General features: G+C 49.6%; 1 protein-coding gene across 1 annotated transcript in view; it reads left to right on the top strand.

Annotated features, from left to right (window-relative positions):
• The window catches only part of HSPG2 (heparan sulfate proteoglycan 2), a 281,820-nt gene that overhangs the window by 166,373 nt on the left and 98,654 nt on the right, over positions 1-16,793 (top strand). The window contains 6 exon segments of the mRNA XM_075328538.1: positions 4,245-4,396; positions 4,501-4,633; positions 4,769-4,914; positions 5,059-5,197; positions 5,272-5,420; positions 5,566-5,695. Coding sequence (XP_075184653.1) covers positions 4,245-4,396; positions 4,501-4,633; positions 4,769-4,914; positions 5,059-5,197; positions 5,272-5,420; positions 5,566-5,695 — 849 coding nt within the window.

The following is a 16,793-nucleotide window of genomic DNA, read 5'->3' as shown; positions in this document are numbered from 1 at the left end:
TCCCAGACCTCACTATGATCAGATCGCTCCTCTCTCCTCTATCCCAGACCTCGCTGTGATCAGATCGCTCCTCTCTCCTCTATCCCAGACCTCGCTGTGATCAGATCGCTCCTCTCTCCTCTATCCCAGACCTCACTATGATCAGATCGCTCCTCTCTCCTCTATCCCAGATCTCGCTGTGATCAGATCGCTCCTCTCTCCTCTATCCTGGACCTCGCTGTGATCAGATCGCTCCTCTTTCCTCTATCCCAGACCTTGCTGTTTTCAGATCACCCCTCTCTCCTCTATCCCAGACCTCGCTGTGATCAGATCACCCCTCTCTCCTCTATCCCAGACCTCCCTGTTATTAGATCGCTCCTCGCTTCTCTATCCCAGACCTCGCTGTGATCAGATCGCTCCTCTATCCCAGACCTCGCTGTGATCAGATCGCTCCTCTTTCCTCTGTCCCAGACCTCGCTGTGATCAGATCGCTCCTCTTTCCTCTGTCCCAGACCTCACTGTTATTAGATCGCGCCTCTCTCCTCTATCCCGGACCTCGTTGTTATTAGATCGCTCCTCTGTGGTCTATCCCGGGCCTCGCTGTGATCAGATCGCTCCTCTCTCCTCTATCCTGGACCTCGCTGCGATCAGATCGCTCCTCTCTCCTCTGTCCTGGACCTCACTGATATTATATCGCTCCTCTTTCCTCTATCCCAGAACTCGCTGTTATTATATCGTTCCTCTTTCCTCTATCCCGGACCTCACTGTGATCAGATCGCTCCTCTCTCCTCTATCCCAGACCTTGCTGTGATCAGATCGCTCCTCTCTCCTCTATCCCGGACCTCACTGTTATTATATCGCTCCTCTCTCCTCTATCCCAGACCTCACTGATATTATATCGCTCCTCTTTCCTGTGTCCCAGACCTCACTGTTATTAGATCGCTCCTCTCTCCTCTATCCCAGACCTCACTATGATCAGATTGCTCCTCTCTCCTCTATCCCAGACCTCACTATGATCAGATCGCTCCTCTCTCCTCTATCCCAGACCTCACTATGATCAGATCGCTCCTCTCTCCTCTATCCCAGACCTCACTATGATCAGATTGCTCCTCTCTGCTCTATCCCAGATCTCACTGTGATCAGATCGCTCGTCTTTCCTCTATCCCAGACCTTGCTGTTTTCAGATCACCCCTCTCTCCTCTATCCCAGACCTTGCTGTCATTAGATCGCTCCTCGCTTCTCTATCCCAGTCCTCGCTGATATTATATTGCTCCTCTCTCCTCTATCCTAGACCTCGCTGTGATCAGATCACTCCTCTGTCCTCTATCCCGGACCTCGCTGTGATCAGATCACTCCTCTATCCCGGACCTCGCTGTTATTAGATCGCTCCTCTGTCCTCTATCCCAGACTTCGCTGTTATTAGATCGCTCCTCTGTGGTCTATCCCGGGCCTCGCTGTGATCAGATTGCTCCTCTTTCCTCTATCCCGGACCTCGCTGTTATTATATCGCTCCTCGCTCCTCTATCCTAGACCTCACTGATTTTATATCGCTCCTCTTTCCTCTATCCCAGACCTCGCTGTTATTATATCGCTCCTCTCTTCTCTATCCCGGACCTCGCTGTTATTATATCGCTCCTTTTTCCTCTATCCCGGACCTCGCTGTTATTAGATCGCTCCTCTCTCCTCTATCCCCGACCTCACTGATATTATATCACTCCTCTTTCCTCTATCCCAGACCTCGCTGTTATTATATCGCTCCTCTCTCCTCTATCCCGGACCTCGCTGTTATTATATCGCTCCTCTCTCCTCTATCCCGGACCTCGCTGTGATCAGATCGCTCCTCTTTCCTCTATCTCGGACCTCGCTGTTATTAGATCGCTCCTCTTTCCTCTATCCCAGACCTTGCTGTGATTAGATCGCTCCTCTTTCCTCTATCCCAGACCTCGCTGTGATCAGATCGCTCCTCTTTCCTCTATCCCAGACCTCGCTGTTATTAGATCGCTCCTCTTTCCTCTATCCCAGACCTCGCTGTGATCAGATCGCTCCTCTTTCCTCTATCCCGGACCTCGCTGTGATCAGATCACTCCTCTCTCCTCTATCCCAGACCTCGCTGTTATTAGATCGCTCCTCTCTCCTCTATCCCAGACCTCGCTGTTATTAGATCGCTCCTCTCTCCTCTATCCCGGACCTCGCTGTGATCAGATCGCTCCTCTTTCCTCTATCCCGGACCTCGCTGTGATCAGATCACTCCTCTCTCCTCTATCCCAGACCTCGCTGTTATTAGATCGCTCCTCTCTCCTCTATCCCGGACCTTGCTGTGATCAGATCACTCCTCTCTCCTCTATCCCAGACCTCGCTGTGATCAGATCGCTCCTCTCTCCTCTATCCCGGACCTTGCTGTGATCAGATCACTCCTCTCTCCTCTATCCCAGACCTCGCTGTTATTAGATCGCTCCTCTCTCCTCTATCCCAGACCTCGCTGTTATTAGATCGCTCCTCTCTCCTCTATCCCAGACCTCGCTGTTATTAGATTACTCCTCTCTCCTCTATCCCGGACCTCGCTGTGATCAGATCACTCCTCTATCCCGGACCTCACTGTGATCAGATCACTCCTCTCTCCTCTATCCCAGACCTCGCTGTTATTAGATCGCTCCTCTCTCCTCTATCCCAGACCTCGCAATATTAGATCGCTCCTCTCTCCTCTATCCCGGACCTCGCTGTTATTAGATCGCTCCTCTTTCCTCTATCCCGGACCTCGCTGTTATTAGATTACTCCTCTCTCCTGTATCCTGGACCTCGCTGTTATTAGATCGCTCCTCTCTCCTCTATCCCGGACCTTGCTGTGATCAGATCACTCCTCTCTCCTCTATCCCAGACCTTGCTGTTATTAGATCGCTCCTCTTTCCTCTATCCCAGACCTCGCTGTTATTAGATCGCTCCTCTCTCCTCTATCCCAGACCTCGCTGTGATCAGATCGCTCCTCTCTCCTCTATCCCAGACCTCGCTGTGATCAGATCGCTCCTCTCTCCTCTATCCCGGACCTCGCTGTGATCAGATCGCTCCTTTCTCCTCTATCCCAGACCTCGCTGTGATCAGATCGCTCCTCTCTCCTCTATCCCGGACCTCGCTGTTATTATATCGCTCCTCTTTCCTCTATCCCAGACCTTGCTGTTTTCAGATCACCCCTCTCTCCTCTATCCCGGACCTCACTGTGATCAGATCGCTCCTCTCTCCTCTATCCCGGACCTCGCTGTGATCAGAATGCTCCTCTCTCCTCTATCCCGGACCTCGCTGTTATTACATCACTCCTCTTTCCTCTATCCCAGACCTTGCTGATATTATATCGCTCCTCTCTCCTCTATCCCGGACCTCGCTGTGATCAGAACGCTCCTTTCTCCTCTATCCCAGACCTCGCTCTGATCAGATCGCTCCTCTCTCCTCTATCCCGGACCTCGCTGTGATCAGAACGCTCCTCTGCCCTCTATCCCAGACCTTGCTGTGATCAGAACGCTCCTCTGTCCTCTATCCCGGACCTCGCTGTGATCAGATCGCTCCTCTTTCCTCTATCCCGGACCTCGCTGTGATCAGATCACTCCTCTCTCCTCTATCCCAGACCTCGCTGTGATCAGATCGCTCCTCTCTCCTCTATCCCGGACCTCGCTCTGATCAGATCGCTCCTCTCTCCTCTATCCCAGACCTCGCTGTGATCAGATCGCTCCTCTCTCCTCTATCCCGGACCTCGCTGTGATCAGATCACTCCTCTCTCCTCTATCCCAGACCTCGCTGTGATCAGATCGCTCCTCTCTCCTCTATCCCGGACCTCGCTGTGATCAGATCGCTCCTCTCTCCTCTATCCCGGACCTCGCTGTGATCAGAACGCTCCTTTCTCCTCTATCCCAGACCTCGCTCTGATCAGATCGCTCCTTTCTCCTCTATCCCAGACCTCGCTCTGATCAGATCGCTTCTCTTTCCTCTATCCCAGACTCTATCCCAGATAGACTATTTCCTCTTTCCTCTAGCCCATCTCTATCCTAATGTTTTTGCACTGAAGTGGAGCCACTCGTTCCTTGTTTCTTACTCTTCTATTTTTCTTTCCGCTGGGTTTTCTTCATTGTCCTTTTTTCCTTCTTTTCCATGGCTCCCTTCTTTGTATCCTTGGCACGTCTGCCCTATATCTTCTGCTGTGCCCTTTCCTTTTGGATCCGCTTCTCTTTTTCTGAATCCTGGCGTGAGGACAGTTTTGGGCAATATGTCTTCTCTCTCAGCTTCGGAGAAGGTTCCTGTGATTAGGATTGAGTCGTCTTCAGGCTCCTTGGTAGAGGGGCAGACTCTGGAGCTGGACTGCCAGGTGGCCACTTACCCCGGTGCAGAGGTCACTTGGTATCGTTCGGGAAGTCCTCTCTCGGCAAACCATCAGGTAACTATCAATCGGTGCGCTGGTTTATTATGGAAAGCGGTCATCTGGAGACATCAGCCGTATGATAAGCTGGGTCTTCACCTTATACATGTGTCTGATTCTAGGTGTCAGGTTCTCGTCTGAGGATTCTCCAAGCATCCGCAGATGACAATGGAGAATACATCTGTCGTGTTTCCACCGGTGCGGTCACACAGCAGGCATCGACCGTCATCACCGTGTCCCGCATCTCTAGTGACCGTGAGTAGTGAGATGGAGGATGGACAGTCCCAGTCAGAAGGGTCCACAGTGCTGGGCTCATGCCTCTCACATTTTCCATGCCCTCTTGGGTGTCTTCATCGTGATATATATCTGTGTTTTCTCTGGTTGTGGCAGCTCCGGGTCCGGCTCTGACGATCGAACCCTCCTCCAGCTCTGTAGCTGAAGGTCAGACCCTAGAGCTGAACTGTGTTGTCTCAGGGGCACAGAGTTCGGCAGTCACGTGGCATCGGAAGGGTCAGCCACTCTCCCCCAATCACCAGGTGAGCGGATGGTGGCTGCAGCCACTCCTCCGATCATGTCACAGCCAGTCAGATCGGCTGCTGATGGCGGTGTTGGGTCGTTTTATTGATCAGCTTCAGCAGGACCACCCGATTGTTTTCCTGACGGAGATTTCTTATACACAGATTCTGGGATCTCGTCTACGCATCGTCCAGGCATCGGTGGCGGACTCTGGCGAGTACATCTGCCGCGTCACCTCCGGAGCAGTCACTCGTCAGGCGGTCATCATGGTGACCATTAGTCGTGCCATCGGCCCCGCTCACTGTGAGTTGGATGGTTGTATTCCTGTTGAATTTCTAGTCCTTCATTGTACTTATTATGTCCTGATATTTTCACAGCTGGCATCATTCCCACCATCCGCATCGAGTCCCCATCTAGTGCTTTGTCCGAGGGTCAGACTGTGGTCCTGAACTGTGTGGTGGAGGGGCAGACCCACCAGGAGGTGTCGTGGTATCGACAGGAGCTGCCACTGTCCGACAATCACCAGGTGATCACTGTGATATGTGGTGTTCTGATATGGGGGCGTCATCCAGTACCCCCCGTCAGGGACGAGTGGCTACTGCCCAGACAGCCCCTCGCCGGGGCATCTACCGTCCATCATAAAATGAGGTGACTTCTCTGCTCACACCTAGGTCGCTGGCTCTCGTCTGCGCATACTTAATGCCTCGCCCCGGGACTCGGGAGAATACATCTGCCAGGTGAGCGGCAGCTCCGGGATCCAGGCGGCCTCCATCACGGTCTCCATTGAAGGCTCCAGACACAGTAAGTTTATAAGAGTATATCCATGATGACATTTCAGGGTTGGATCATCAATTCTGCATGGATGGCGCTCCGGCAATTCAAGTGTTCAGTGGTAAGAAGACCTCCAACAATCTTCTCATAAATGGCCACGGCGCTATAGTTCTAGCTGCACGGAGGGCGAATTTATCCGAATGGGGGTCCATCACTAAAATAAGGAACGTGACAATCGATGGAAAAATGATGAGGTCTTCCTGGGCCTCGTTCACACTATTCTTCAGAATTACATAGAAAGTAAACATCCTTCTACCAAATGTCACAGACTAGTAAAGGAAGCCCCTTCTACCAAATGTCACAGACTAGTAAAGGAAGCCCCTTCTACCAAATGTCACAGACTAGTAAAGGAAGCCCCTTCTACCAAATGTCACAGACTAATAAAGGAAGCCCCTTCTACCGAATGTCACAGACTAGTAAAGGAAGCCCCTTCTACCAAATGTCACAGACTAGTAAAGGAAGCCCCTTCTACCAAATGTCACAGACTAATAAAGGAAGCCCCTTCTACCAAATGTCACAGACTAGTAAAGGAAGCCCCTTCTACCAAATGTCACAGACTAGTAAAGGAAGCCCCTTCTACCAAATGTCACAGACTAATAAAGGAAGCCCCTTCTACCGAATGTCACAGACTAGTAAAGGAAACCCCTTCTACCAAATGTCACAGACTAATAAAGGAAGCCCCTTCTACCAAATGTCACAGACTAATAAAGGAAGCCCCTTCTACCAAATGTCACAGACTAGTAAAGGAAGCCCCTTCTACCAAATGTCACAGACTAGTAAAGGAAGCCCCTTCTACCAAATGTCACAGACTAGTAAAGGAAGCCCCTTCTACCAAATGTCACAGACTAATAAAGGAAGCCCCTTCTACCAAATGTCACAGACTAATAAAGGAAGCCCCTTCTACCAAATGTCACAGACTAATAAAGGAAGCCCCTTCTACCAAATGTCACAGACTAATAAAGGAAGCCCCTTCTACCAAATGTCACAGACTAGTAAAGGAAACCCCTTCTACCAAATGTCACAGACTAGTAAAGGAAGCCCCTTCTACCAAATGTCACAGACTAGTAAAGGAAGCCCCTTCTACCAAATGTCACAGACTAGTAAAGGAAGCCCCTTCTACCAAATGTCACAGACTAGTAAAGGAAGCCCCTTCTACCAAATGTCACAGACTAGTAAAGGAAGCCCCTTCTACCGAATGTCACAGACTAGTAAAGGAAGCCCCTTCTACCAAATGTCACAGACTAGTAAAGGAAGCCCCTTCTACCAAATGTCACAGACTAGTAAAGGAAGCCCCTTCTACCAAATGTCACAGACTAATAAAGGAAACCCCTTCTACCAAATGTCACAGACTAATAAAGGAAGCCCCTTCTACCAAATGTCACAGACTAATAAAGGAAGCCCCTTCTACCAAATGTCACAGACTAATAAAGGAAGCCCCTTCTACCAAATGTCACAGACTAATAAAGGAAGCCCCTTCTACCAAATGTCACAGACTAGTAAAGGAAGCCCCTTCTACCAAATGTCACAGACTAATAAAGGAAGCCCCTTCTACCAAATGTCACAGACTAATAAAGGAAGCCCCTTCTACCAAATGTCACAGACTAATAAAGGAAACCCCTTCTACCAAATGTCACAGACTAATAAAGGAAGCCCCTTCTACCAAATGTCACAGACTAATAAAGGAAGCCCCTTCTACCAAATGTCACAGACTAATAAAGGAAGCCCCTTCTACCAAATGTCACAGACTAATAAAGGAAACCCCTTCTACCAAATGTCACAGACTAATAAAGGAAGCCCCTTCTACCAAATGTCACAGACTAATAAAGGAAGCCCCTTCTACCAAATGTCACAGACTAATAAAGGAAGCCCCTTCTACCAAATGTCACAGACTAATAAAGGAAGCCCCTTCTACCAAATGTCACAGACTAGTAAAGGAAGCCCCTTCTACCAAATGTCACAGACTAGTAAAGGAAACCCCTTCTACCAAATGTCACAGACTAATAAAGGAAGCCCCTTCTACCAAATGTCACAGACTAATAAAGGAAGCCCCTTCTACCAAATGTCACAGACTAATAAAGGAAGCCCCTTCTACCAAATGTCACAGACTAATAAAGGAAGCCCCTTCTACCAAATGTCACAGACTAGTAAAGGAAACCCCTTCTACCAAATGTCACAGACTAGTAAAGGAAGCCCCTTCTACCAAATGTCACAGACTAGTAAAGGAAGCCCCTTCTACCAAATGTCACAGACTAGTAAAGGAAGCCCCTTCTACCAAATGTCACAGACTAGTAAAGGAAGCCCCTTCTACCAAATGTCACAGACTAGTAAAGGAAGCCCCTTCTACCGAATGTCACAGACTAGTAAAGGAAGCCCCTTCTACCAAATGTCACAGACTAGTAAAGGAAACCCCTTCTACCAAATGTCACAGACTAATAAAGGAAGCCCCTTCTACCAAATGTCACAGACTAATAAAGGAAGCCCCTTCTACCAAATGTCACAGACTAATAAAGGAAGCCCCTTCTACCAAATGTCACAGACTAATAAAGGAAGCCCCTTCTACCAAATGTCACAGACTAATAAAGGAAGCCCCTTCTACCAAATGTCACAGACTAATAAAGGAAGCCCCTTCTACCAAATGTCACAGACTAATAAAGGAAGCCCCTTCTACCAAATGTCACAGACTAGTAAAGGAAGCCCCTTCTACCAAATGTCACAGACTAGTAAAGGAAGCCCCTTCTACCAAATGTCACAGACTAGTAAAGGAAACCCCTTCTACCAAATGTCACAGACTAATAAAGGAAGCCCCTTCTACCAAATGTCACAGACTAATAAAGGAAGCCCCTTCTACCAAATGTCACAGACTAGTAAAGGAAACCCCTTCTACCAAATGTCACAGACTAATAAAGGAAGCCCCTTCTACCAAATGTCACAGACTAATAAAGGAAACCCCTTCTACCAAATGTCACAGACTAATAAAGGAAGCCCCTTCTACCAAATGTCACAGACTAATAAAGGAAACCCCTTCTACCAAATGTCACAGACTAATAAAGGAAGCCCCTTCTACCAAATGTCACAGACTAATAAAGGAAGCCCCTTCTACCAAATGTCACAGACTAGTAAAGGAAGCCCCTTCTACCAAATGTCACAGACTAATAAAGGAAGCCCCTTCTACCAAATGTCACAGACTAGTAAAGGAAACCCCTTCTACCAAATGTCACAGACTAATAAAGGAAGCCCCTTCTACCGAATGTCACAGACTAGTAAAGGAAGCCCCTTCTACCAAATGTCACAGACTAGTAAAGGAAGCCCCTTCTACCGAATGTCACAGACTAATAAAGGAAGCCCCTTCTACCAAATGTCACAGACTAATAAAGGAAGCCCCTTCTACCAAATGTCACAGACTAATAAAGGAAGCCCCTTCTACCAAATGTCACAGACTAGTAAAGGAAGCCCCTTCTACCAAATGTCACAGACTAGTAAAGGAAGCCCCTTCTACCAAATGTCACAGACTAATAAAGGAAGCCCCTTCTACCAAATGTCACAGACTAGTAAAGGAAACCCCTTCTACCAAATGTCACAGACTAATAACGGAAGCCCCTTCTACCAAATGTCACAGACTAATAAAGGAAGCCCCTTCTACCAAATGTCACAGACTAATAAAGGAAGCCCCTTCTACCAAATGTCACAGACTAATAAAGGAAGCCCCTTCTACCAAATGTCACAGACTAGTAAAGGAAGCCCCTTCTACCAAATGTCACAGACTAGTAAAGGAAGCCCCTTCTACCAAATGTCACAGACTAGTAAAGGAAGCCCCTTCTACCAAATGTCACAGACTAATAAAGGAAGCCCCTTCTACCAAATGTCACAGACTAATAAAGGAAGCCCCTTCTACCAAATGTCACAGACTAGTAAAGGAAGCCCCTTCTACCAAATGTCACAGACTAGTAAAGGAAGCCCCTTCTACCAAATGTCACAGACTAGTAAAGGAAGCCCCTTCTACCAAATGTCACAGACTAGTAAAGGAAGCCCCTTCTACCAAATGTCACAGACTAGTAAAGGAAGCCCCTTCTACCAAATGTCACAGACTAGTAAAGGAAGCCCCTTCTACCAAATGTCACAGACTAATAAAGGAAGCCCCTTCTACCAAATGTCACAGACTAGTAAAGGAAGCCCCTTCTACCAAATGTCACAGACTAATAAAGGAAGCCCCTTCTACCGAATGTCACAGACTAATAAAGGAAGCCCCTTCTACCGAATGTCACAGACTAATAAAGGAAGCCCCTTCTACCAAATGTCACAGACTAGTAAAGGAAGCCCCTTCTACCAAATGTCACAGACTAGTAAAGGAAGCCCCTTCTACCAAATGTCACAGACTAGTAAAGGAAGCCCCTTCTACCAAATGTCACAGACTAATAAAGGAAGCCCCTTCTACCAAATGTCAGACTAGTAAAGGAAGCCCCTTCTACCAAATGTCACAGACTAGTAAAGGAAGCCCCTTCTACCAAATGTCACAGACTAGTAAAGGAAGCCCCTTCTACCAAATGTCACAGACTAATAAAGGAAGCCCCTTCTACCAAATGTCACAGACTAGTAAAGGAAGCCCCTTCTACCAAATGTCACAGACTAGTAAAGGAAGCCCCTTCTACCAAATGTCACAGACTAGTAAAGGAAGCCCCTTCTACCAAATGTCACAGACTAATAAAGGAAGCCCCTTCTACCAAATGTCAGACTAGTAAAGGAAGCCCCTTCTACCAAATGTCACAGACTAATAAAGGAAGCCCCTTCTACCAAATGTCACAGACTAATAAAGGAAGCCCCTTCTACCAAATGTCACAGACTAGTAAAGGAAGCCCCTTCTACCAAATGTCACAGACTAGTAAAGGAAGCCCCTTCTACCAAATGTCACAGACTAATAAAGGAAGCCCCTTCTACCAAATGTCACAGACTAGTAAAGGAAGCCCCTTCTACCAAATGTCACAGACTAATAAAGGAAGCCCCTTCTACCAAATGTCACAGACTAATAAAGGAAGCCCCTTCTACCAAATGTCACAGACTAATAAAGGAAGCCCCTTCTACCAAATGTCACAGACTAATAAAGGAAGCCCCTTCTACCAAATGTCACAGACTAATAAAGGAAGCCCCTTCTACCGAATGTCACAGACTAATAAAGGAAGCCCCTTCTACCGAATGTCACAGACTAATAAAGGAAGCCCCTTCTACCAAATGTCACAGACTAATAAAGGAAGCCCCTTCTACCGAATGTCACAGACTAATAAAGGAAGCCCCTTCTACCAAATGTCACAGACTAATAAAGGAAGCCCCTTCTACCAAATGTCACAGACTAATAAAGGAAGCCCCTTCTACCGAATGTCACAGACTAGTAAAGGAAGCCCCTTCTACCAAATGTCACAGACTAATAAAGGAAGCCCCTTCTACCAAATGTCACAGACTAATAAAGGAAGCCCCTTCTACCAAATGTCACAGACTAATAAAGGAAGCCCCTTCTACCAAATGTCACAGACTAATAAAGGAAGCCCCTTCTACCAAATATCACAGACTAATAAAGGAAGCCCCTTCTACCAAATGTCACAGACTAGTAAAGGAAGCCCCTTCTACCAAATGTCACAGACTAGTAAAGGAAGCCCCTTCTACCAAATGTCACAGACTAGTAAAGGAAGCCCCTTCTACCAAATGTCACAGACTAGTAAAGGAAGCCCCTTCTACCGAATGTCACAGACTAATAAAGGAAGCCCCTTCTACCAAATGTCACAGACTAATAAAGGAAGCCCCTTCTACCAAATGTCACAGACTAGTAAAGGAAGCCCCTTCTACCAAATGTCACAGACTAGTAAAGGAAGCCCCTTCTACCAAATGTCACAGACTAGTAAAGGAAGCCCCTTCTACCAAATGTCACAGACTAATAAAGGAAGCCCCTTCTACCGAATGTCACAGACTAATAAAGGAAGCCCCTTCTACCGAATGTCACAGACTAATAAAGGAAGCCCCTTCTACCAAATGTCACAGACTAATAAAGGAAGCCCCTTCTACCGAATGTCACAGACTAATAAAGGAAGCCCCTTCTACCAAATGTCACAGACTTATAAAGGAAGCCCCTTCTACCAAATGTCACAGACTAGTAAAGGAAGCCCCTTCTACCAAATGTCACAGACTAATAACGGAAGCCCCTTCTACCAAATGTCACAGACTAGTAAAGGAAGCCCCTTCTACCAAATGTCACAGACTAATAAAGGAAGCCCCTTCTACCAAATGTCACAGACTAGTAAAGGAAGCCCCTTCTACCAAATGTCACAGACTAATAACGGAAGCCCCTTCTACCAAATGTCACAGACTAATAACGGAAGCCCCTTCTACCAAATGTCACAGACTAGTAAAGGAAGCCCCTTCTACCAAATGTCACAGACTAATAAAGGAAGCCCCTTCTACCAAATGTCACAGACTAATAACGGAAGCCCCTTCTACCAAATGTCACAGACTAGTAAAGGAAGCCCCTTCTACCAAATGTCACAGACTAATAACGGAAGCCCCTTCTACCAAATGTCACAGACTAGTAAAGGAAGCCCCTTCTACCGAATGTCACAGACTAATAAAGGAAGCCCCTTCTACCAAATGTCACAGACTAATAAAGGAAGCCCCTTCTACCAAATGTCACAGACTAATAAAGGAAGCCCCTTCTACCAAATGTCAGACTAGTAAAGGAAGCCCCTTCTACCAAATGTCACAGACTAGTAAAGGAAGCCCCTTCTACCAAATGTCACAGACTAATAAAGGAAGCCCCTTCTACCAAATGTCACAGACTAATAAAGGAAGCCCCTTCTACCAAATGTCACAGACTAATAAAGGAAGCCCCTTCTACCAAATGTCACAGACTAATAAAGGAAGCCCCTTCTACCAAATGTCACAGACTAATAAAGGAAGCCCCTTCTACCAAATGTCACAGACTAGTAAAGGAAGATGTCACGAACCACCGGGGGGGTCACTCAGAAATCCCCTGCGCTGGCTACCAGTACGTCACAATCGGGGGGTAACAAGTGGGGGTCACCCCTCCTTTATACCTCCCGACCGACAGACAGAGCACGTGACGCGCTCTCTAGCGCCCCTCTTATAGTCAGGCCAATTATGGAATTGCCCGACAATAAGCAAGGAGGCCGCTATACTACTTATGCCGATTATTGAAGGGTCCCCGGTGAGAGTAGGGTATATATTCCCCCGACCTCCGCGGGCGGAATATATAAAACCTCCCCGAATCTCACTGGCCTCCCCACAATAATCCTTGGCACAACTCGCTGCCACCAACCGCTTCACGGTAACTATTAGCCGAACACACAGACGTGGGATTCAAGATCGAGATAACAGAACAGCCCAAGATTAATTATATAATTTAATCAGCCTAAAGCACACTAGAAACTACAATATATACAATAGGAGATCTACAGAATATACATGTCAGAGTACAGTTACAATCAAAGCATGGTTTACAAACAGGCATACACAGTTCCAGCAGTTACCTTGTGCGTCTGGCCACAGGGGGGCGCTGTAGACCAGGTTTCTAGGATCCTTCCCACAGATGTTTCCTACACGTGACCCCCGGCGAAAGAACGCTGGAAAATGGCCGAAGTAGGGTTATCAACCTGGGCAAATCCAGGTCCCCTCCTACCTTAGTGACCTCAGAGGGAGCACTGCTCCACCCCTGGCTGGAGTTATGGACAATATCCACAACAGGGGATATGGTCATAACTTGGCCTGGGAGCGTCGTAGGCAGACGCCAACGCTCTCATTGTGACAGCTATGAATTTAGCTACAGAACGAGAGGACTCATGACTTGTCTACTAGTTCCCCATTGGCTGATATCACGCCTGGGGTACTTCCCAATGTCCTACTCCCATAAAAAAGGTGTGCCAGCATCGTCCGCATGCAGAGACACCATTTTTATGGTTGCCATATTTATCGGAAATATGGCTTGCGAGATATGAACCATATTTTACTGGAGTCGTTCTGTCTGGATACTTCCAAGCTTGCTAAGTAGATAGCAGCCCCTACCACAGGGTCACGGCAGGGAGTCATCCTGTGTCCATTGTTCCCACATCATCTAATCTCCATATCACAGGAGATGGCCATGGGATGTGTTGCTAGGATGTGACACCTTCCAAGATGTTGGACATTGAGAACAAGAAGGGAGGGGGCACGGCCATGGAGTGATGAGAGCGATTATGACTGGAAATCATAATTCGTCTTCATATCCCAGGATTTGCCTCACACCTCCCCCCTTTTGAGGGCGCTAGGGGGCAGCACACTCCGGTGTTCCCCCGTGCGCCCGTCCGCGACCTCTCCTTGTCGGGACAGCCCGTCTGCGTTACCGTGGTCCCGGCCCCTTTTGTGGCGAATGGTGAAGTTGTATTGCTGGAGCGCAAGGCTCCATCGCAACAATCGCCCATTCGTCCCAGAGACGGTGTGCAACCAGCTGAGGGGATTGTGGTCCGTCTCCACGATGAAGTGGCGCCCGTATAGATAGGGTTGCAGACGCTGCAGGGCCCACACTATGGCCAGGCACTCCTTCTCCATCGTGGAATAGGCAACTTCCCTTGGTAACAGCTTCCTGCTCAGGTACAAGACTGGGTGCTCTTGGCTCGCAGAGTCCACCTGGCTGAGCACCGCACCGAGGCCGAAGTCACTGGCGTCGGTCTGTACTACAAACGGCCGCGTGAAGTCGGCTGCCTGTAGCACGGGCGGGCTGGACAGGGCGTCCTTTAGGGCCCGGAAGGCTGTCTCGCAGTCCATTGTCCAATCGACTGCAGAGGGCAGCTTCTTCTTGGTGAGGTCCGTCAAGGGCTTTGCCAGGCTACTATAGCATGGAACAAACCTCCTATAGTACCCAGCGGTCCCCAAGAAGGACATCACCTGCTTCTTGGTCCTGGGGGTGGGCCAGGACGCGATGGCCTCCACTTTCTCAGGCTCGGGCTTCAGTGTTCTCCCGCCTACCCGGTGACCGAGGTACTGGACCTCGCTCATGGCCAGCTGACACTTTCCCGGCTTGATGGTCAAACCTGCATGGTGGACCCGCCTGAGCACCTGTGCTAGATGCTCTAGGTGATCTTCCCAGGTGGGACTGAAGACGGCAATGTCATCCAGGTACGCGGCCGCGTACCCTTCAAGTCCCTTGAGCAGGGTGTTGACCATCCGCTGGAAAGTGGCAGGGGCATTCCTCATCCCGAATGGCATCACCGTGGACTCGTACAGTCCAAATGGGGTAATAAAGGCAGAGCGTTCCCTGGCCTTGCGAGTCAGGGGGATCTGCCAATATCCCCGGCTCAGATCCATGATGGTCAGGTACTGAGCCCCGGCCAACTGATCGAGCAGGTCATCGATGCGTGGCATTGGGTACGCATCGGCGACCGTGACAGCATTGAGCCCCCTGTAGTCCACGCAGAACCGAGTGGTTCGGTCCTTCTTAGGGACGAGGACTACAGGCGAGGCCCAAGCGCTGTTGGATGCCTGGATCACCCCCAGCTTCAGCATCTCGTCAATCTCCTGGCGCATGTGTTGCTGCACCTCCAGGGAGACCCGGTATGCTGAACGCCGGATTGGGGGATGATCCCCAGTGTCCACGTGATGGACAGCCAAGTTAGTCCTTCCGGGCTGGTTGGTAAACAACCCCCGGAAGGGGTGTAGGGTGGCCCACAGCTGGGACCGTTGGTCTTCCAAGAGCTGGTGGCCAACCTCCACATCCTCAATGGATCCGCCTGCCCTAACCTGGGCTAGCATATCCAAGAGGGTTTCCGCTTCTCCCTCCTCGGGCAGGTTGCACACGGGGAGCGCACACGCCTCCCGCTCATGATGTGCCTTCATCATGTTCACATGGAAGGGCTTCCGCCTTCCACGGGCAGGGTCCAGGGTGACCAGGTACGTCACAGGGTTGAGCTGCTGGTACACGAGGTATGGGCCTTCCCAGGCTGCCTGAAGCTTGTCCTGTGGTACGGGGACCAGTACCCACACCTTTTGACCCACTTGGTAGGTCCTCTCACAAGCGTTCTGGTCGTACCAACGCTTCTGATCGGCCTGGGCTTGAGCCATATTGTCGTGTACCAGTTGCGTCAAGGCCTGCATTTTGTCCCGGAAGCGCATGACATACTCGATAACCGACACTCCAGGGGTGGCCAAATCCCCTTCCCAAGCCTCTTTCACCAGAGCCAGGGGGCCCCGCACACGTCGCCCGTACAGGAGCTCAAACGGTGAGAATCCTGTTGAGGCCTGTGGAACCTCCCGGTAAGCAAATAACAGGTGTGGGAGATACCGCTCCCAGTCACGCCCATGGGAGTCGACCAACATCTTAAGCATCTGCTTTAAGGTGCCATTGAACCGCTCGCACAGGCCATTAGTCTGTGGATGGTACGGGCTGGCCACCAGATGTCGCACCTGGACTTGTTTACAGAGGGCCTCCATCAGCTGGGACATGAATTGGGTCCCCCGGTCAGTGAGCATTTCCTGGGGAAAACCCACTCGGGAGAAAATCTCCAGCAATGCGGTGGCCACCTTGTCAGCCCGAATGGACGACAAGGCCACTGCTTCTGGGTACCGGGTGGCATAGTCCACTACCGTCAGTATGAAGCGTTTCCCGGAGCTGCTGGGGATGGCCAGCGGGCCGACCAGATCCACAGCCACCCTCCTGAAAGGCTCATCGATGATTGGCAGAGATACCAGTGGGGCTTTGGGGTGTGGCCCCGCCTTCCCCACTCTCTGACAGGTTTCACACGAACGGCAGTAGGCAGCCACATCGGCCCCCATTTTTGGCCAGTAGAAATGCTGGTTTAACCTGGCCTTGGTCTTAGCGATCCCTAGGTGTCCGGCCATCGGAATCTCATGTGCGATCCGCAACAACTCCGTCCGGAACGGATAGGGTACCACCAACTGTCGGTCCCTGGGCCACGCCTCCGGTGAACCCTGCTGGACCGTGGCCCGGTACAGCCGTCCTTGGTCCCAGACCACTCGCTCCGGGTCCGAGTCCGAGGGAGGCTGTGCCGCCTGCTCCTTAAGAGCTTTCAGGCTGTCGTCA

This window comes from Anomaloglossus baeobatrachus, chromosome 11 (genome assembly GCF_048569485.1).
Source record: "Anomaloglossus baeobatrachus isolate aAnoBae1 chromosome 11, aAnoBae1.hap1, whole genome shotgun sequence".
Taxonomy (NCBI): domain Eukaryota; kingdom Metazoa; phylum Chordata; class Amphibia; order Anura; family Aromobatidae; genus Anomaloglossus; species Anomaloglossus baeobatrachus.
Note: the sequence above shows the minus strand (reverse complement) of the source record. Positions and strands in the feature narration are given on the sequence as shown.